Source organism: Pisolithus orientalis (genome assembly GCF_024613125.1).
Source record: "Pisolithus orientalis strain OTSU chromosome Unknown F5J12scaffold_14, whole genome shotgun sequence".
Taxonomy (NCBI): domain Eukaryota; kingdom Fungi; phylum Basidiomycota; class Agaricomycetes; order Boletales; family Pisolithaceae; genus Pisolithus; species Pisolithus orientalis.
This window is the reverse complement of record NW_026260795.1, coordinates 749,707-769,129: the sequence shown is the minus strand read 5'-3', so window position 1 is coordinate 769,129 and position 19,423 is coordinate 749,707. Positions and strand designations below refer to the sequence as shown.

Sequence of the window (19,423 nt, the reverse complement as noted above, 5' to 3'; positions counted from 1 at the left end):
AGCCACAATGAGACTGCAGTCCCTTTGCACCAAATTGATAATCGAAGTCCTTCTACATCACCGGATTCTAACCAACAACGTAAGTACCAATTCGTAGTTAAACTTACCGCCATGCTCAATGATACAGACCAAGATGTCAATGTTGGTCTAGGACGCGCAATTTCTACAGGCTCTACCGCATCATCTATACCCGGCGGTATGTTCTCGAGGCACCAAACAACGTCAACTGCTGCTACAGCGTATACCGCCTACGAGCCTTCGTCTTCGCAAGTTGGCTTGACTACTCTCACTCGAGATGATTCTGTGGGTTCTTACATCATGCCTTCTGCTGGACCGTCTACTTCGCATGTGACGCATACGTTTGCTGAATCGGTCGATGACTATCATCGCGGCAGCGCAGATCCCTTCGATCGCTCTCGTCCTAGTATCTATGATACCACTGGCAGTGTGCTCGATCCGCTCGATAATCAGGCGCAGGACTACGATGAGGAAGACTTCACAGATAGTGACGACCCAGATCCAGATAGATTCGTCAACTTCAGTCTATTGTCGCATCTCGCTGTCAGGCTACGTGACAAGGTGCCAAGGGGTACACACGTCAAAAGCAGCATACCATATCCTCGCGCATTTACAGGGAAGGACATAGTTGTACGTGTTTATCTCTTTTCTTCGCACTTGGTCCTGATATATGCCCTCAAGTCGACGATACAGTCGCAGATACAACGCGAACTGCTCATTAATCATGGTATCTCGACTGCGGATAGGCGTATAGCTTTGCAAGTGGCACGAAGTCTCCAACAACAGCTGTTCTTTTACGAAGTTGAGTGGGGCGACAAACCTCTGCAAGATGGGGTGGAAGACGTCTATATGTTCTTGGACGATTTAGAGGGAACTTCTGAAGGTCCAAGAGAAAGAGAAGAACTTCCGACTGCGGTCATCACGACGCTCACCAAATGTTATGCATCAATCTGCAGCGAAGGGGAACCATGCTACTCATTCACGTGTCCTAGGCGCCGCGTAAGTAATTCGGCTATCCCCAAATGTTGTTTCGCTGATAATATTCTAGCCTGCCAGTGTGGCCGACGTTGCCCCGTTACCTGAACCTGAGCCACCGCACGTGAGTTGAAGCATGAAAATATTGTTCTCGGATTACTCACTCGCCTTCCAGCAAACCGAAGATTGGCAAAATACAGTTGACCCTGCAGTTATTAGTAGCCTTCCCGAAAGTGAGATAAACCGCCAGTCGTGAGTTCTACCGTATTTTCGCCCGTGGACAATGCTCACTTGACAACCAACCAGTATCATATACAGGACAATCAGCCAGGAAGAGCAGTACATCCAAGACCTCGATACAGTTGAGGCAGTATGTCGACGAGCTTCGTGACCATTCAGTCGCTGACGAACCGACAGTTGTTTATTAAGCCCCTCCGTCGTGCAACCCACATTATGCCTGCTGCCCAGCTGGACGAATTTATCGAGGAGGTGTTTGGCAATATCCTTGACCTTCGTGAATGCAACAAGCGGTTGATAGAAGCGTTGTACGTCCGCCAGCGCGAACAAGCACCAATTATACAAAAGATTGGCGACGTATTTTTGGAGGCCGCTAGGAGCTTCCGGTATGCGTATCCGACTTATGTGGGGCATCTTCCACTCGCAGAGAAGAAGTTCAAAGACGAAATGGAAGAAAATGCGGAGCTTAGACTCTTCTTCGAGGTTTTGATGCTTGTGAACCCAACGAAGCTTAGCTGATGCATATTCACAGGAATGCGCACGACAATCAGCAAGGCAGCAGGAGTCTCGCCGTTTAGACGTGAAGCATTTGTTGAACCGCCCTCCCGAGCATCTCCAGAAATATCCGCTTGCACTAGAAGCAATCATGAAAGCAACGACAGAGGGTAACCCAGATGCATATTACTTGGCGGAAGCCATACAGGCGATCAAGAGCCTACAAGGAGTTGCTCAGCTGCGGACCTTCCAAGCTGCTATGGGCAAGGGCCCGACCGGTAAGTGGGAATGGCATGATCTGGTACCTAAGGACGTTAGGGAGGGCTTGAGTAAGACCGAAGCGAAACGGCAGTCGTAAGTATTGGAGTTAAGGTGCAAGCAAAGTCTGAGCTGCGCTTCGCAGTATAATATTCGAGCTTATCAAGGGTGAAATGGCATACGTCAAGGATTTGGAATCCATAGAAACGGTGAGCGCGACACCAATCGTCCCTTGACTGCTGAGCTTATGATTGTAGATGTACATCCGGCCATTGCGGGATGCAGATTCCCCGATTATTCCCCGTGATAGATTGAACAGTTTCATCTCGGACGTCTACCACAATTCTTCTGAAATATATGCTCACCACAGGAGACTTCTCGATCAACTGCACGAGGTCCAACGCGAAGAGCATCCGACCATCAAGAGCGTTACTGCCCCACTGTTTGACGCCGCCCTGAACTTTAGGGATGCTTACATGGAGTACATCCCCAATTATCCGATTGCTGCTTACAGGATAGACGACGAAAACGCCAACAATCCTGATTTCAAGGCATTCGTCGAGGTACGTTACATGACAACGTTTTCAAGAGCTTTCATTCAGGTCGCTTTAGAAATGTGTCCGGCATCCTGACGCCCATCGCCTCGATATGAAGAACTTCATATACCGTCCGATCCCTCGCCTCCTGAGGTACGAATTGTTACTCAAGAATATTCTGGAGGAAACGCCCGCCGGTCATGAGGATTGTGAAGCTATACCGGAAGTTCTTGAGATAATCAAGTCTATTGGGAAGGATACGGAGCCTGGTGTTCAGTCTGCGAAACAAAAGGTGCAATTATGGTGCTATAACGCCAACCTTGTATTCAAGACCGGGGAATCAGTCGTGAGTACAGATATCGTTGTTTAATGACCGAGGCTCAGAGTTTTCTTTCCTAGGACATGGATTTACTGAATGAAAGTCGATCCCTCGTGCATGCCAGTAAACTTTTGCGCCAACCAGACACTGGCTTTGAGTGGAGCGGATGGACCGAGCTATTCGTTCTGCTTTTCGATAACTATTGTAACCGCACATCCAACTTCCTTGTGTGTCTTGCTTTGCTAATGGCTTGCTTACAGTGGTATTAACCAAACCTAAGGAGAAGGATGGGATTACTAAATACCACGTCAACCGGAGGGTAGGCTTGTTCTGAGTATATCCATCCAGACCTCGCTAATCAACAATAGCCTATCCCATTGGATCTGTTGAACCTCGCCAGCTTTACTGATGCGCCAATTCAGAGAAGTACAAGTATATTGCGGCTCGGACTTGGTGGCAATAAACACGCGGACGACCGTGGGACACCGTCAGCCCCAGGAAGTGGCATGCCTGACAGTGCCGGAGATCCCCGTCTTCTCTATCCTTGCACAATCTATTATAGCGGGAGACTTGGTGGGCTGCACACCCTTTTTACAGAAAGCCAACAAGCTCGTAGTGAATGGAAGCAAAAACTGGAGGAAGCTCTTGGTCTGCGGAAGGTCGTGCAGGAGTCAAACAAAGTGTTTGAAATGGATCCCCTTAGTACTGACACCTTTTTCATTCCAACATTGTCGGCAAGCAACACTGCTCCGTCTTGGAACCACGAAAATGCTTTTACGGGAAAAGTTACCTGTTCTGTGCCATTCAGTATGCTTATCTCTGCCTATCGAAGTTGGGAATGCTCATGTATAAATAGATACTCCGGATGGACGAGAGCTCGTCGCGATTGGTTGTGCAGAAGGGGTATGGATTGGATTCAGACACGATTCCAAATGTTAGTCTGTCGTTTTACTACCTGGCCCGCTGCTGATCTTTGTCGGATACAAAGCAATGCGTCGTGTGCTGCACCTGAAGATGGTGACGCAGTGCGCAATGTTGGAAGATTTCGGCATGTTCCTGGTCTTAGCAGACAAGGTTAGCAAGGTTATTGCTTTGGGAGTGCTACTTGGTAAATGTTGCCTTTGCGCAGGCACTTTTCGCGTATCACATAGAAGCCCTTGTGCCATCGTCACCTCAAAGTGCACATACTTCCCAAACTCCCCAACGGGTCAATGGGACAAGGGACGTTCATTTCTTCAGTGTTGGTCAGCAAGGTGGTCGAACGCTGGTGATCTACATGAAAAAGAAAGGGGTGAGTTGTTTTCACGTGAAGATGTCACGATCTATTTCAGCTGGGAGTAGCTCGACAGCGTTTTCCGTGTGCTCGAACCTGTCGTGGAAAAGATTAATGAACGCACGAAAACACCTGCTTCCTTCACGTCCCGATTTGGTATACGGCCGGCGCGTTCAGAGTGGTTCCGCTTGTACAGGGTAAATTTAACCACCTTGCCACAACTGCCTCGACCTAACAGTGATCTAGGAATTCTTCCTACCATCAGAATCATTCGATTTGGTCTTCTTGAAAGCCAAAATTGCGATTCTTTGCACGAAAGGGTTCGAAATCATGGATCTCGCCGAGTATGCACGTTACTGCGGAGAAATTGATATATACGCTAACCTTTGTCTTGACCAGCTTCAAGAGTGTCACTATTCCTCTACGTGATGACGGCCACGAACGGCTCGCGAAACGGTGCGAATCATGTAAGCCCGTAGGGATGTTCCGCGTGGACAACGAGTTCTTACTTTGTTATGATGGTTTGTTCATTTCATGCTCTCCCGCTTTGGAGGTCTGACCCTTTCCAGAATTCGGCATCTACGTGAACAAACACGGGAGCCCCAGTCGGTCTTCGGGTACGATTGAATGGGAAGGCACGGCGGAACGTGTTGCAATGCACTGGCCCTATATTCTTCTCTTCGACTCACGATTCATTGAGGTGCGGCAAGTATCTACTGGTCTTCTTGCCCAGATCATCCCTGGAAACGAAATCCGGTGCATCTGGGATGGGCGGGGGACGTCCAGCGGAGCTGCATCGACAAGCGGAGAAGGACCCAAGCAGTCAATGAACCTCGAGCCACGAATACATGCAGTGGCCTCGGTGCCGGAGCCACCCCATGGACAACCTAGCCAGAGTGCTAGGGTGCGATCCGTCGCGCAACACGTGTTTGAATTGACGCCTACGGTTCCCCTCTATCCACCGGGACCACTTACTTCACCTTCCAATTCAGCTTACTTCCCCCAGTCCAGTTCTCCGCCGCACTCGCCTAGCTTCGTACAGAATACATTGACACACTCCACGTCGTGGAGGTAAACAGTGCATTCACTCAGCCTTTTCATCATTTCCCGTGCCATGTAGTATACTACGCTGCTCGTTCAGTTGCTCTGTGTCATTGCTTGAGAAGTATCGTTTACATAATTTGTACATCTTGTAGTCAATGAATCTTTTCGCACTGGCGCTGCCGACGTGGCTGCTGGACAGTCACTTCCCTCCATCGTGTGTGCCACCGTTCATTTTCCGACTCGAGGTAAATGGATATTATCCTATAAGTCTTATGATTCACGAACAGGGATCTGGCTACATGGATGTGTACCCTAATGTATACACGGAGCCGCAAAGGCGATACGATACATGCCCTACAATCGACAACCCAAGAAAAACGTGCCGATTGCCAGAAATGCAATATACAGTCGATTAGAACAGGACCGCCGCGACCTTCTGCCAGAAGGTTGTTGGCGGAATTTCTGGACTTTCTGTCTCTTCTGGCGTAGGAATTCCCTAAAAACAAGTATGTCAGCATCAATCCGTGCTCCTCAAACCGAAATGGTTGGAGTGGCAAACAAGGGGTCGGTAAAATATATCCCACATGGGAGGAAAGAAAAACTCACGGTGACAAAGTCCATCTCCTCAGGCTTCCACACTTTGGTGCGTCTAGTGATTTTCCAGAACAAATAGAGACCAGCAAAGATTGGGATGTTGATATCTACGTTTGATAACGGGAGGATGGGTGCCGTTAAAAGACGAGATGTGGCAAAGACGCGAAACTTACACGCGGTGAGGAAACCTGCAGCATTGAAGGACCAGAAAACCTCAAACCCATTAACTAGAATGAAGATAATGCACCACGTCAGGCCCCACACAGCGAGGCCAGGCTGGAGATTGATAAGGGGATCGTGAGCTGATGGTGTTGATATCCACGTGTCATACCACACACCTGCAGAGGATTCCAGTAGTGGAGGCGCTCTTTGCGATCGATACCCTGAGCACTTAAGCCTCTACCTGCACACTTGTGAGCCGATTTCTATATAGTGAATGGCATGGTCCTCACGGAAGAAGAGGTACGTGAGATTGATAGAGCCCCATGTGAAGAAGCCGCCAATGGTCGTCAAGCTCACCAGCCAGCTGCAGACAGCAATTAGCTCGTTAGTCTCTGTATAGAAAGTACTCACTTGAAGACAGTCTCCGAACCAGACGAGACGTTCATAAGTGATAAGAACCCAAACACACTAGTGAAGCCGATTGCAACTATCGGGAGGCCGCTTGACGTGCAGCGAGCGAAGATACAGGGAGCCTGGCCGCGAAGAGAAAGTCCATAAAGGATGCGCGACGAGCAGAACAAGAATGAATTGGATGCGGAGAAGGCACTGGTCAGGACACCGGCGTTGACGATGCTGGGAAGGACTAAAGGCGACAATCAGCAGCGTGGTGAACTCGCTCAAGTGAAGACCCACCCTTAATACCAGCCCGAGTCATCGCGATGACATACGGAGACTCCGCAGCGTTACCAGTAGCTAATACAACATATTTAACATATATTTGGGATAAACCCATCGAACTCACATTGTAGGAGCGAGGGATCATTGTAAGGAACAATGAGACCAGTGACGAAAATCCCCAGAATCTGCCATGCTTCATCATCAAATACCGCGATGAAGGAGGGAAGACAGCACCACTTACGTAGAAGATGCAGATTCGGTAAAAGACACGACGAACAGCCTTGGCAATGTTACGGCGAGGGTTTTCTGTCTCAGAGGCAGCACTGCAAACGGTCAGATCATGGAATAACCATAAATACGGCGCGTCACTCACACAGCGACTAGCTCCATTCCCTGGAAAGAAAATCCTGCTTGTACAAGTACAGAAAGGATCCCGAGGAAGCGATCGAGGCCAATGTGGTTCGGTTCAAGCCCAGCGCCAGCAAGCACACCAGGGTTCTTCCAATACTACAACATCCTTAGCACTGTTTTTTTAACGCAAGACACAGTGTGTGTCGGACTAACTTGGAATCCAAGCCGCTGGTGGTTTGGCGCGCCGCCCAGGTCGATGACGAGGCCCAGGAGAATAAGACCGGTAATCAAGGTTACTGGCGCCTGTTGGTACGAGAAAAATAGAAGGCGACAAGGAGACTCACGTTTAATCAACGCAAAGCCGAATTCCGCTGGAAAGAGCATTGGGTTGAGACGTGGTCGTGACACTGCAGCTCGGGTCCCCCTTACCTTCTCCAAACCACCTAGAGACGTGCGACGACTTAGATTTCCTGACATGTAATGAGTGTTTGGAGCACACCTGACTCCGAAAATGTTAATGAGAATGACCAGGCAAGTGATGACTGTCGTATAGATCGCTACATGTTTGGGCTGGAAAAAATGAGCATTCTCTGAGGTGAGATCGTTGAATGTTATTCACGTTGTTGTCCCAGAATGTAATAAGTAGTTGAGCACCGGTAACTTCTACGGGCACACTCATTCTATGCTATGTTGAGAATTGCAAGCCAACGTAAGCGCGTAGGAACTCACAAGTTTGTCTACAGTGCAATGTTCAGCACGACTAGTGTTCATCTTAGAAAAGAATACCCACGTAGTAGTAGTTCTAAGTGCGGATTTTCAACCACGGCCAAGGGTGAGTCGATGGTGAGGCAGAATAACGGGGTGACATACCCAGCCAACCTAAATTGTCAGGAGTCAGGCAATGATGAAAGGGCAATCTACAGAAAGCATACAGCAAAACCAAAAGCAGGGTCGACCCATCTTGCAGCTAGCAAAAAAAGCAAAAGATCCATGTATGGTATGCAGGGAAATGAGTGTTGAAACATACCATAATGCGGGAAGGTACCGGATATGGGGGCGTGGCAGGCCATCTCGCCGATGGAGCATAACGAGCTGGAAAAAAATTAGAGGACGGATAGTGGGATGGATTAACATGAATTTCCACTTACGAATAAGCCACAGTTCCTACGAGCGCATAGGCAATGAGAGCACCGACAGGCCCAGCACCACTGAGGGCTTTCCCTGAACCAAGGAACAGACCGGTTCCAAGAGTACCAGCAATCTAGAAACATCAAGGGTATGGACGGAGGTGATGACAGGATGCTACATACGGCTATCCTGAGGTCGGGGAGCGAGAAATAAACAGGGGGAAGCGGAAAGGGGAAGAAACATACATTTGCACATGACGCTGCTTTAGACGGCGTTGAACAAGATCGATGGAGGCAACGTCGAATTTATGTTCAGAGCCGGCGATGACAGGTTGAAGGTTGACATCGACGCCGAACTTCTCAAGGCTAGCTCTACCTGGGTAATCATCTCTCTGCTGACTCTGTGCGGACATCGTGTATGCCCGCGGGGGTTACTGGAGAAGGTGGAGGAGTGGGGCTGAGTGGGGGGGGACAAAGAACGGCATCCGGTTGCCTTTGCAGTGCCATTTTCTAGTAGAGGAGTGGAGATGCCTTTGGTAGAGCACATGGCAGCCGTTCCTGTATGATCGTTGAACATTCTTATCAGAGATGGGGATTCCACGGTCCAACCGTGGCCCACGGGAAATGGAAATTGGAGCATACATAAATCCGGATCGAGCACTGCGGCTAACTTCAAAAAAGTTGGCACCGCCATTTATCCCTGGATACACCGGAGAAGTACACGTTCAGAAGCCTTGTGAAACTTTTAGACGGGCCTTGCGCATTGATCACAAATGGGTACTATTGTGACCGTCTGTGCAGTACAATGCTAACGTACTTACCCCTCGTTTTCAACGTTAACAACGTTGACGTTAACCCTTGTCGAACCCCGCGCGCCGTCACCCCAGTACGTCCTCTGGTAGCAGCTGGCCCCAGAGTAATACTGCACTTTCACAGTATACGGCCATTTCTTCGTGCCCGTTCATTTCACGACTTTCATCCACTTCTAACGCCCCCGAGATGAAATTCCTTCAGGATCAGTTGTTCCTTCACGACAACTGCGCTTTATGTGAGTCCAGCAGCGGCTCAGCGTCCAAGAATCCAAGATCCAGCCCCACCGTATGACAGCTTATCAAATGTTTCAAACTGTTCCTCGGCACGGGTCCAGGAACCTGATCAACGAGTACAATGTTGCAACTATCACTGGCTCGGAGAGCCCAGGGTCGAGATAGCAATTTTTGTCAGGGACCCGGTTATGGCAACGTTGACTCTCGCGCCACAGCTCGTCACAAGATACACCCCAGACTGCTATGCACTATTCCCTGAATTGGCCTTCGAAACGCAGCTCCAATTTTGCTACCTGCACAGTACAGTCACTGCACGGCCAGCTTACGGCAACCGTTCGCCGGATTTTCACACTGCTAAGTGGCTCCCACGTATTCCAAATAATTCCGCACAGCAGGTGTGGATATATATTTTTACCGCGGTGGTACGGCGTATGCTGTCTAGGTAGCATGAATTACTTCTGATCATATGTTTCTCATCCCCTTCAGGCACAGCATTGACTTGCAGGTAACGGGTGTGCGAACTTACATAAAAGTCGCGCCCATTTCACTCTTCCCCAAATACGGCGGTGATTATCACCATCGTCCGCAGTTTCGCCAATCTGCAAAAGTAACTGACTTTTCATGCTTCTGAGATCGTTTCTGCCAGTACAGACTTACTTATCCCGCTTCCCTCTCTTGTCCATGAAGGTTTTCTCCACAACTGTAGTCTCGCCTAGAGAAGCTGTCAATGCTTGAAGAGCATTGAATGTTATGACCATGATCATAAACATGTCCTGATCTCTGGGGGACGTGGTCCGGTGCGTGCACTCGAACCAGGACGCGACCACGTTATTTGCCGGGATTACGTCTGAACCACCAGCTCTTGCTTGAGGTAAGTTCATGGTTACTATGTACACAATGTCTGTAAATAGCAGCCAATCTCCACGAACAAGTTCGGTGGTCCGAATACTGAGATATAATACTTGTCGCAACAGGCTCGACTGAACCGGGGTGTCAGCTCTTCCGTGTATCGGATAGATGACACCTCTGACTGTAGACCAGCGATCTTTAGAGATGTCTTCAACTGACTGACACGCGGTAATGTACAATACTACCTCTTCCTGAGATTTACACCCCTGCGAACGCAAGCTGCTGGTGATGCTAGAGTTGGACAAATCTTGCAAAGATAGCTGGCATCCAACATCGCGGAGCACTGGTCTCGAACCAGACATGCTATGAGAGTACATGGGCCACACCCTCGGAATCCTCTGTAGTCTGCGGCGTGGCCGAAGGGAGCCCACAGGTGAGCATCTGGTCCTTCATCACACACTAGTAGCACACAAGGATCAGACTCCATATAGCTACTGAGTACTGAGTAGCATAGATAGTAGATGAACAATGATTTGGAGCTGATTTTCACAAAGATAGACATGTCTCGGGGCGGATAACAAATGACAAGGCTGGAGATGTACCAACCGGGCAGTATATACATGTCCGAAATGTGGAAAGTCATTCTATTTAGCAGCCAGACCAGATATACTTCCTACAAACATCGTGATGACCGAATAGCAAAAAATACATCAGACTGGAAATAGCATGCATCGAAGACAATGTTGCTTCCTGCAAAAGCTCTGCTGACCCTCCATCCTCTGACAAGGCATGAGCATCTTCCATGCATTCAAATATTTTTTCGATATATCTACCTGCACTGAAGACATGGGCAAGAATGTCACATACTTCGGGTACTGGGAAATAAGCCAGTCACAAATTCCTCTAAGTTTATATGTGTTGTGTTCCTCTTATGATGTGAGGTCCTTGTTCAGATGCCAAAGACAAAAGGAGAGAAAATATGGTGCAAACCGTTGCAGCTGAACCAGAATCCATAACCGATCGAAACGGACACGAAGCGATTTTTCCATTGTCACTATGTTTTCCAATCGATGCATATTGGGACCATTGAGCTCCTTCCATAGTCCCAAGTAACCAAAGCATTCAAGGGCCCCCCAAACGGAGGCAGCATATGTCACCTAGAGTAATGATCAACAACGAAGAACGTGGTTGAGTGAAAAATTAATTTCGGTCGAGTCTGGTGTGATATTTGCGTTGGTAAACTCTGGAAAGATGTGAACACACTGAGTGAACCCTCCCTCCGCTCCTTCACACATAATCTTCATTTCCATCTCTCTGTTGCACATGGCAGCGTCCCAATCATACACCTTCGTAACAGGACACTGAAAGCTGTTTCTAATAAGAGCCTATTTGGGACATATGTAAGACAACGTGTCTAGATTATGTAAAAGGTGATGATACAAACATGTTTTTGTAGCCGTTCGATGATCTTGAGGGGCCTCTTGCAGCATACACTCTATCAGCTTTGTGACATTACCAGGGGAGTGTGGTGATAGAAAAGACGAAAACGACGGCAGTTGTCCTTCGTTAGACTTAAGCATGCCACGAGTAAAAGCCACCGAGGACGTACACGATCGAATGAAGAAATCATAATAGATCTCCCCTAACTGGAGTAGTTTGTCTTGCTGACTGTTGGTTGTTATGATTCCCCTGACAAATGGTTTGATATCGCGAACAGGAAAATGATGAAAGAGATAACCAAGGATTCTACAGTGAGTCAAGTGCTTCTCTAAGTCTTTCCCCAATTTGAATGCTCCAATCAAAGTCACGGCGCAAGTTGTAGCTGTTGGCGATCTCGTGGATGGCCTCATATCCTAGGAAGCATGATGCACCGAATCCGGGTCTAGGGGTCCATTAGTTATTATGGTAGTAACTCCTCACACCGATAGCTCGACGCTCATGCATATGCATCACGCCTCACTTCTCTCTGAGAACAGACGCTCCGCTGTCACGTCCCGGCACGGTGCCTAGATACACGACCGATAACGGCTTCATGACGGGCAAGTTGGTAACTCCTCACACTGATAACTCGATGCCATGCCTGACGTCTCTCGTGCCTGGTTGCGTAACTGATAACGACTTCACGACGGAGATCTGAAAAACGCTGATGCGGCACAAAGGCATCACGGAGTCGAGTGATATGAGGTAGTCTCCTGCTACAAGTATGCAGCTATGCTATAGTTCAAGGGAAGATAGTCGTTCTTCAAATGCGCAGTATATGTTAGGCGGTAGGAATGCTCAATGCTTTCAGAGGCCAGTGGCTGGGTTACATGAAGTCTATGGCACGTTTGCGACCTCGGGGAGGACCTATGTCGTATGGACTATTCATGACGTCTGGATCAAGAGAGGAATCAGGGGGCAAGTCTTTCACGATGTCAGGTGGGGGTTTCTCCACCCACGTCTCCTCTCCTCTCCCTCCCTCCCTTTTCTTTCTCTTCTTCGGCCTGTCACGATCACGGTCTCTTTTATGTCGTAGACCAGACAGCGAGAGCGCTTCTCCACCCTCTTCATCGAGATCGAAGGAGACAAGCACGCCACCCTTAGCACCTTTCGATTTCTTGCTCTTTTTGTCCGTCCCAGAGTGCTCCTTCTCTTTCGCCTTAGTTTTGGCTTGCGGGTCGCGGGGTATGAATGTCGGTTTAAAGTTAGACATGTCAATGTCAGCGGCCAAGGTTTCACTCGGCAACTCCGCAGGAGTAGCAGCCTGAGTTGACGATGACGGTTCTGGCACTATCGAACTGTCTGCCGTCTCGTGCGCCTTGGTATCTTCCTCGTCACTATTTTCCGCATCGCTAGCGAAAATAGCTTTGAATATGTCCATCGCTGGCCTCTCATAGGTGAGAATATCGTCCCCTTGACTGTCATCCTCTCCAAGGCCAATGTTAGCCAGATCGCGTTTGTAAGCGATGCCGCCGTCACTCTCTACTGGAGTGAAGCCTAGGGGGGCAGCGCCCGACGAAGTGTCATCTGCAGAAGGGGGATTGAAAGATGATGCAGGGGCTCCTGAATCGTATTGCATATCAGGGTTGGGATCCTTGACGCCGAAACGTTTACAAAGCAAGCGTGCCGGTTGCCAGGGCTTAACTTCCCTCGTCATTGGACCATACATTCCCAGTCGTGCCGCGTGCGCCTTTTGATCCTCTTCCTTTGGATCCTCCTTAGGAGGCTCTTCAGGAAGGTCCTCTGGCAATGTTGGCTCTTCCATTGGCTTATGCAACCCCTCGACAATCTTGGGCCCTGATTCTAGCACAGCAGCGCTCGTAAACCGTCCTGCCATCGCACCAGTTACAGGACGGAACAAAGCCGCAGCCTTTGCGTACTCGTTTAACTCAAAAGCATACGACTCCGGCTTCTGGTCGTGCAGGCCGTGGAGGTATGGATGCATCCGATCCTGGTTCAGCATATGTACGAAGGAAAGCGGTATATCGAGCCTGCTTTTTCGGATTGGAAGCAAATGGCTGGAACCCACGTAGAGCTGCCTCGGCGATATGGGCTTCAACATGAGGTATTGAAACCCCACGTGGACCAGGGGGAGTCTCAGATGTTGTAGGAACAGCAGCCTCACCAGGGGATAGAGAGGGCATCGAACGGCCTGCCGCGATATTCTTGATTTTTTCTTGATCTTTCTTGGACATGTAATCGAAAACAGACCGCGGCGCAGCAGGGAGAGACGTTTCTCCAAGAGCAGCACCTCGCTTTGCATAGACATGAATCAGCTGTCGGACAGCACACACGCCTGCACTTACCTGATCAGGGGTGATGCCTGACTTCCACTGAGCATGAGTTTGGGGTTGTGACGGGACAGCAATCGATGTAACATTCTCCTTGTCCTCGATTTGTGCTTTTGCTTTCTCCCAGACTTGCTTTGGATTGGGAGTCCATCCTTGTGGCACGTCCGGTATGGGAAACCTGACAGAATAGGAAACTTAAATCTTTGAACTGTGCGGCGAAACGCGATTGCAAGTACCACATATCTTCCGCCACTGGTTTATCAGATAAAACGAAGCCGGACAACACGGGGGTACCGTCCCGGAAGGCAGCATGGACAATTCCTCGTCTCTAGAAGTACATCAGCTGAACTGTACCGCTAGAAAGTGACTAGTAAGTATCACCTACATCCCTTGGCTGGGTAGTCTGTGCCCGGAGGCTCCGCGATTGCGTTGATGAAGGGCCTTCCTTTCCCAATGACAATGCGCTCGTCATCCTGAACGTCGGTAACATCGAAAGCAGTCCTATTCTTGCCGAGACTTGCAGCATGGTCATATACGTCCAGGTCATCTTCATCCGCATCGTTCATCACGCCAAGTCCAAAACCGCCTGAGAAACCTAAGTTGCGAACCCTAGCGAGAGAAATAAGCGGGCAAACCTGCCAATCTAGGCCCTTGTTTTGCACTCGAACTCCCTTGAACAGCACCTGAACTTGCATGTAAGCCGAGTCCCTTGTTGTATCCAATCCCATGAAAATCATCTTTACGCCCCACAACAACAAGCGGCGTGTCTCGCGGCGGATAAGTATGCTTCTTAGCCTCCTCGTCGACCTCCGTTGCGCTGGGATCCCGGCCATACTGAATTTCATGTTGTCGCCATGACACTCTAGGTCCTATCCCCCAACCTAACCTCCAGCCCATCTTCTTGAGGATACGCGCACCAACCGAATCTTTCGGTGGAGGAACGGTCGCCTCTTCCAGGGCAAGTGTAATAGGGCTGGCGTTGATATGAGTAGCGAAAACAACCAGCAGAACAACAACAAACTCTTTCTCCGTCTCCTCCAACCCATCCTTTCGCCCTCTTTCTGCCATAGTCCCTCCAACAATATCCATCTCATCGTGCTCAGCTACTAGCTTCTGGTCCTGCGCGCAGTTCTGCAAGGTCTTCTTCGTCCATAAAGTCCTCCGGCCGAGCGACTCGGCCTTTGGCACGGTCGGTACGTGAGGATATGAATGTAGAAGGTGTCCATCCTACGTAGCTGTTAGTCTCCCTCGACGTTGAAAAGTATCGTGAGGAGTACCTTCCTTGGAACCGACAGTGTTGAAAAACCCGGCTGAGAATCCACCGCTGAAAGCACCATGCAACCTTTTTCGTCCCTTTTCATCTCTGACCTAGGCCGTTTGTTCAAAATCCACGTAAGCCATTGATGATACGATACCGACCTCTTGCTTCCACACCGGTACAAACTCGCCCGTGTCCTTGGACTTCTCGAGCGGCGGCAACGGAGTCCCGATCTACAGTGAACTTGTTATGGTCTGGTCGGATGGTGGGCACGAGCAGAACTCACTAGGCAGAAGTTTTCATTGGCTCTCCTGCTAGAAATGTCAACCCCGAGGTCTCCAAGTTTCCGTTTGAGCTTTGCCGTGCTCATCGTCTGACGCCTTGTCATCCGAATCCCGACTGTTTGTAGCCGAATACTATCCTGACCCTAAGGTTGGGTTTACACGGCATGAACACCTCAGTAGTTCACATTACATAGTCATTCCATCAAGTACTCCATTACTGACGAGCCCGAGGGAATAATCAAGTCTTGCAGATGACACTTGTGGTTATGGCATCCACTCCTGGCCACCCAGTCTCGGTTCTCACTCCTCCTCCTCCTCTTCCTCTGCCCCCTTTTCCTGGTCCTCCTCCCCACTGTCTTCTTGATCTTCGGTACGTTTCCGCTTTCCAATTTTTGCGTTTTCAGCGTCGGACTCATCTCTAGATCTATTTCCTGAGACAGTTAGGCACGTTAGTCGTGTGCCCTTAGTATCGTACTCCGCCACGGGGCGTAACTGCATTGGTTCTGTAATGCCGTCATGCAACACTGCTAGATCATACACAAAAATGTTTCCGTCGGATGAGATGGTACAAGCTATTGTCGTCGACTTCCGGGCGTTCTTTGTGTTGGTTTCTGGTTCTGGTACAGCAACTTCGAGCGTTTCCACGGCTTTGACGCTGAAGTATCAGTACGACGTAAATGATGTGTTCGCTCATACGCCTTGGAGAATGTACAGACCGATTAGAGTGGCCAGTCATTTCAGCAATAATTGATGGAGGCTTTTCTGGGTCCTCCAAAAAGTGATATATAGATACCTTCTTATCTTCCGCCGCGACAAGCATTAGTTCTCCGCTGCCGGCCCACCTACAAAATCGCACGCTGTGAATCCTGGAAGCGTGTGATAAGCTATGGCGCAAAACCATATCCTACACCGGGAAAAATGAGCAGATGTAGCAAAAAGATAATGCGAGAGAAACCTACAGTGGAAAATATTTCGAGGGTCGAGTGATACTGTACAATGAAAAACGTCGTTCCAACTGACCACCGCACGATCTCTCCCTCTGATGAAGGCAATCAATCCAAGGCTGGAGCAACATGGGAGGGTAAATACCTTTCCCCAACTTAATGCTAGCAGACCCCTTTCCGCGCATCAAATCCCACATACGAAGTGTGCGATCTTGTCCAACACTCAGTGCAATTTTTCCAGATGGATGGATTGCAACAGAGTTGACACGGCCCTTATGACCTTTGAAGGTGCGGAGAACGACCCAGTCGCGTGCATGGAATAAGCTTAGTGTGCCGTCCTCGGACGCAGAGAGTAGATGGGATCGCGATGGAAACTCCAGGTATGTGATAGATCCTGGATAATCGGGAATTGTGTCCACGTGAGGTGCACCTGGTAATTCGGAAAACGTTACCTTCGTGGTGCATCAAACCTCCTATTTCTTTCCTCCTTGCCAGATCCCATACTTTGATAATTTCATCCGCACTTCCTGTTGCTAGCCATTTTCCACCTGGCGAAGCTGCAACAGCTTTGATATGAGAGACATGCGCGGGGAATATGAAAATTGGCTTCAAGTGAAACTCGTATCCAGATTTCGAGGAAGCTGCTGTGCCCTCCAATCCGTAGAGTAACTTCTCATAAGAACCTGCGACAATTTTGAACGACGTTGGGAAGTATTGATTGTTGAGAGGGTTGTAAGGATGTGCCGTCGACCTCTTTTGCTTTTTCTTTACCCTTCGGATCAGAAGGAATGACTGGCTTTAGTTTTGAAGATTTTTGTCGTAAATCCTTAGGAGAAGAAGGTTCGTATCTGACCCTCTTATCCTTCCGATACGCCTTTTGTTTCCTGGAAACTTCTACCATCGGGTGGATTGCAATGTTGGCGGCCGTGTCTGCAGTGGCTAATGTGCTTCCCAAATTCGGAAGTAGATCGTTGACGGAGGGAGCCGGGCCGCTGCCAGTCCAATGATGAAATCGGACACCGCGCCCAGCTCGACGCCATGAGATCAAGACCTATCACCCGGTGTCAACGACTGTTTCGCAGCTCAAGCACAACGTCAAGCAGCACCCTACGTACACCACCGACCGGGAGTGATGTTGAGGCTCTCGACGCTGGTGTCAATGCCCTCACTTCAGTAAGCTCCGAACGCAGCACCGGAGGTTATGGCCAACTGCAGGGTCTTTCAATAGCCATCAAAGACAACATTTGCACATCGTCTCTGCCGACAACATGTTCCTCCGCCATACTGCAGCGTCAGTCTTGTGGAACTTCATTTTCATCTGCTGGCCTTATTTTTTTTACATGTGCAGAATACCAGTCCCCTTTTGACGCAACTGTCGTCAGGCTTTTACGCGACGCAGGGGCCCATATCGTCGGAAAGACTAATTGTGACGAGTTTGGAATGGGGTGAGCTTTCGTCTCTTCTGTCCATCTCTTCCTAAACCAATCCCCCATTTAAACCACAGTTCCCTGAACCTGAATTCAGTACATGGACCCGTCATAAACCCTTTTCAAACCGCACCAAACGTCCCTGCGGCCCAGGTGGAACACAGATCAGCAGGAGGCAGTTCTGGCGGAAGCGCTGCAAGCGTGGCTGCAGGCATCTGCGACGCGTCAGTGACGATGGATGTCGGTACACCGCGCGTTGTGCTCATGAACTATTTCTAGGGCTCTTGGTACCGACACTGGCGGGTCTGTGAGACTTCCCGCATCATACTGCGGCGTCGTGGGCTTGAAACCATCCTACGGTATTATTAGTCGGTTGGTTTGATTACCCTCGTCTTTTCCACAGTTTCGCCCACCACACATTCTCAGTTGGGGCGTCATTTCCTTCGCAGACAGCCTTCGACTGCGTCGGAATATTGGGGAAGTCCGTCAGGTATTGTAAAACGCGTATTCGGTGGGTGGTTTGAGTCCAGTCAAGGCGTTCACTCATGTAGATTTAGACACGGTAGCAACGTACGATCCCCGGGATCCCACTGCAGCTACTCCTGACTTGCGCGAGAGAGCACGCCAATTCAATAGCCCTTTTCTCTCTGTCACGACCTCAACGCATCAACCACGTTCATTAGAGGGCCTTCGGATCGGGATTCCTCTCGAGTACTTCCCCTCAGAACTTGATCCTAGTATCGTCGACGTTTTGCGCACTGTCCTCCGTCGTCTCGAAGAAGCCGGCGCAACTCTTACATCGGTCACCGTTCCTGCAACACAGTATACGCTTAGCGCATACTATGTAATTGCGAGCGCGGAGGCCTCTAGTAACCTCGCCCGCTTCGACTCCGTCCGCTATGGTATGTTGTGATCTTCGCATTTTCTAAATAAAGCGCGCAAGCGCTGACTTGCCTGATACACTGATACACGAGCAGGACTTCGCACCGCGCCACCACTTGGAGCCACCGCCTCCAAATCCAGTGATGTATTTGCCCACTCACGTTGCGCTGGTCTTGGAAAAGAAGTTCAGAAGCGTATTTTGCTCGGAACATACGCCCTCACCGCCGAGTGAGTGCTCGTCGTAGTACTTTTTGTTGTGTTAATAGTTCTTTCTTTTCTTTCAGTGCTTTTGATAACTATTTCTTGCAGGCCCAGCGTATCCGCGGGCATGTCAGAAGAGACTTTGACAGAGTGTTTCGCCATCCCTGCGCCCTGTTGGAGCGGCCATTTCCTCCTGAGGATGGTGTCGACGTCTTGCTCCACCCTTCCGCCATTCGCACGGCACCTCCACTTGATAGAACGGCGCAGGAAAGTCATAGCGGTGATAAAGCTGCTCTCGACCTGAGTGAGTATTTACAAGATATTATGACTGTGCCTGCGTCCCTTGCTGGGCTTCCTGCGCTCAGTATCCCTGTTGGGACAGGGGCTGATAGCTGGCCAGTGGGCGTAAGCGTAGTTGGCCAGTGGGGATGTGACAACCTCGTGATGCATGTCGGGAAGGCAATCGAAGAGCTGAGCTGAGAAAACAATTCCTTTGTTCTGTCCTTCACTCCTCAAAGTAAGCGCGAGATATTGGAATAGGAGGAAGTATATCTTGTCACTAGGGTGGTGAATGTAAGTGTGCTCTGCGGGAACTAGATAAACAGGTAGATAGATGGCGCGGAATCTATCGTCAGCGCATATTAGGTGAAGGAAACAGGGACATTAGATCGGCAATTATGGGCTCACGACACACC

The 19,423-nt window shown here is 49.5% G+C and overlaps 8 protein-coding genes across 8 annotated transcripts; 2 read left to right on the top strand and 6 right to left on the bottom strand.

The window, feature by feature from the left end:
* Positions 1-318: 318 nt before the first annotated feature.
* Positions 319-5,186, top strand: F5J12DRAFT_720964 (CNH domain-containing protein; the record flags this gene model as incomplete). The annotated part of the gene is made up of 19 exons (XM_051741273.1): positions 319-648; positions 700-1,021; positions 1,179-1,245; positions 1,300-1,363; positions 1,411-1,713; positions 1,763-2,079; positions 2,129-2,192; positions 2,241-2,546; positions 2,596-2,865; positions 2,919-3,042; positions 3,099-3,157; positions 3,207-3,645; positions 3,695-3,772; positions 3,827-3,912; positions 3,968-4,129; positions 4,180-4,308; positions 4,358-4,455; positions 4,511-4,632; positions 4,681-5,186. 19 exons carry the CDS (start codon positions 319-321, stop codon positions 5,184-5,186), a joined length of 3,846 nt encoding a protein of 1,281 aa, XP_051600050.1.
* Positions 5,187-5,567: 381 nt separating this feature from the next.
* Positions 5,568-8,480, bottom strand: F5J12DRAFT_892860 (general APC amino acid permease; the record flags this gene model as incomplete). The annotated part of the gene is made up of 22 exons (XM_051747605.1): positions 5,568-5,651; positions 5,762-5,856; positions 5,923-6,025; positions 6,088-6,152; positions 6,202-6,275; positions 6,323-6,554; positions 6,605-6,664; positions 6,714-6,774; positions 6,831-6,912; positions 6,963-7,096; positions 7,154-7,311; positions 7,370-7,383; positions 7,440-7,510; positions 7,560-7,620; positions 7,670-7,677; positions 7,731-7,742; positions 7,811-7,819; positions 7,873-7,907; positions 7,968-8,032; positions 8,089-8,201; positions 8,251-8,257; positions 8,314-8,480. 22 exons carry the CDS (start codon positions 8,478-8,480, stop codon positions 5,568-5,570), a joined length of 1,710 nt encoding a protein of 569 aa, XP_051600049.1.
* Positions 8,481-9,132: 652 nt separating this feature from the next.
* On the bottom strand, positions 9,133-10,324 carry F5J12DRAFT_782920 (uncharacterized protein; the record flags this gene model as incomplete). The annotated part of the gene is made up of 3 exons (XM_051742784.1): positions 9,133-9,218; positions 9,640-9,728; positions 9,771-10,324. 3 exons carry the CDS (start codon positions 10,322-10,324, stop codon positions 9,133-9,135), a joined length of 729 nt encoding a protein of 242 aa, XP_051600048.1.
* A 286-nt stretch (positions 10,325-10,610) lies between these two features.
* F5J12DRAFT_720836 (uncharacterized protein) lies at positions 10,611-10,847 on the bottom strand (the record flags this gene model as incomplete). The annotated part of the gene is made up of 1 exon (XM_051741264.1): positions 10,611-10,847. A coding segment is annotated over one exon (237 nt), but the record flags the coding sequence as incomplete, so codon positions are not given.
* A 44-nt stretch (positions 10,848-10,891) lies between these two features.
* F5J12DRAFT_721054 (uncharacterized protein) lies at positions 10,892-11,812 on the bottom strand (the record flags this gene model as incomplete). The annotated part of the gene is made up of 3 exons (XM_051741278.1): positions 10,892-11,119; positions 11,147-11,330; positions 11,403-11,812. 3 exons carry the CDS (start codon positions 11,810-11,812, stop codon positions 10,892-10,894), a joined length of 822 nt encoding a protein of 273 aa, XP_051600046.1.
* A 455-nt stretch (positions 11,813-12,267) lies between these two features.
* On the bottom strand, positions 12,268-15,360 carry F5J12DRAFT_905697 (uncharacterized protein; the record flags this gene model as incomplete). The annotated part of the gene is made up of 11 exons (XM_051748693.1): positions 12,268-13,320; positions 13,343-13,696; positions 13,748-13,910; positions 13,969-14,060; positions 14,191-14,318; positions 14,368-14,705; positions 14,775-14,805; positions 14,840-14,959; positions 15,010-15,100; positions 15,152-15,223; positions 15,277-15,360. The coding sequence occupies 11 exons, from the start codon at positions 15,358-15,360 to the stop codon at positions 12,268-12,270; spliced, it is 2,526 nt and encodes an 841-aa protein (XP_051600045.1).
* A 155-nt stretch (positions 15,361-15,515) lies between these two features.
* F5J12DRAFT_832234 (WD40-repeat-containing domain protein) lies at positions 15,516-17,161 on the bottom strand. The gene is made up of 6 exons (XM_051745772.1): positions 16,922-17,161; positions 16,671-16,890; positions 16,364-16,612; positions 16,234-16,313; positions 15,991-16,178; positions 15,516-15,929 (listed from the first exon to the last, which is right to left on the bottom strand). The coding sequence occupies exons 1-6, from the start codon at positions 17,117-17,119 to the stop codon at positions 15,575-15,577; spliced, it is 1,290 nt and encodes a 429-aa protein (XP_051600044.1). The 5' UTR covers positions 17,120-17,161; the 3' UTR covers positions 15,516-15,574.
* A 70-nt stretch (positions 17,162-17,231) lies between these two features.
* On the top strand, positions 17,232-19,373 carry F5J12DRAFT_832228 (amidase signature enzyme). The gene is made up of 8 exons (XM_051745771.1): positions 17,232-17,509; positions 17,567-17,663; positions 17,723-17,869; positions 17,925-18,017; positions 18,072-18,109; positions 18,176-18,547; positions 18,623-18,755; positions 18,812-19,373. The coding sequence occupies exons 1-8, from the start codon at positions 17,257-17,259 to the stop codon at positions 19,206-19,208; spliced, it is 1,530 nt and encodes a 509-aa protein (XP_051600043.1). The 5' UTR covers positions 17,232-17,256; the 3' UTR covers positions 19,209-19,373.
* The last annotated feature ends 50 nt before the right edge of the window (positions 19,374-19,423 follow it).

Excerpts from the sequence above, each read along its gene's own strand:
- F5J12DRAFT_832228 (XM_051745771.1), top strand. The coding sequence starts at position 17,257 with ATGAGATCAAGACCTATCACCCGGTGTCAACGACTGTTTCGCAGCTCA. Across the intron at positions 18,110-18,175 it reads CGCAGACAGCCTTCGACTGC|TCAAGGCGTTCACTCATGTA; the intron begins GTCGGAATATTG and ends GTTTGAGTCCAG. Across the intron at positions 18,548-18,622 it reads CTTCGACTCCGTCCGCTATG|GACTTCGCACCGCGCCACCA; the intron begins GTATGTTGTGAT and ends ATACACGAGCAG.
- F5J12DRAFT_832234 (XM_051745772.1), bottom strand. The coding sequence starts at position 17,119 with ATGGTAGAAGTTTCCAGGAAACAAAAGGCGTATCGGAAGGATAAGAGG. Across the intron at positions 16,314-16,363 it reads TAGCATTAAGTTGGGGAAAG|AGGGAGAGATCGTGCGGTGG; the intron begins GTATTTACCCTC and ends TGCCTTCATCAG. Across the intron at positions 16,179-16,233 it reads CCCTCGAAATATTTTCCACT|GATATGGTTTTGCGCCATAG; the intron begins GTAGGTTTCTCT and ends TTCCCGGTGTAG.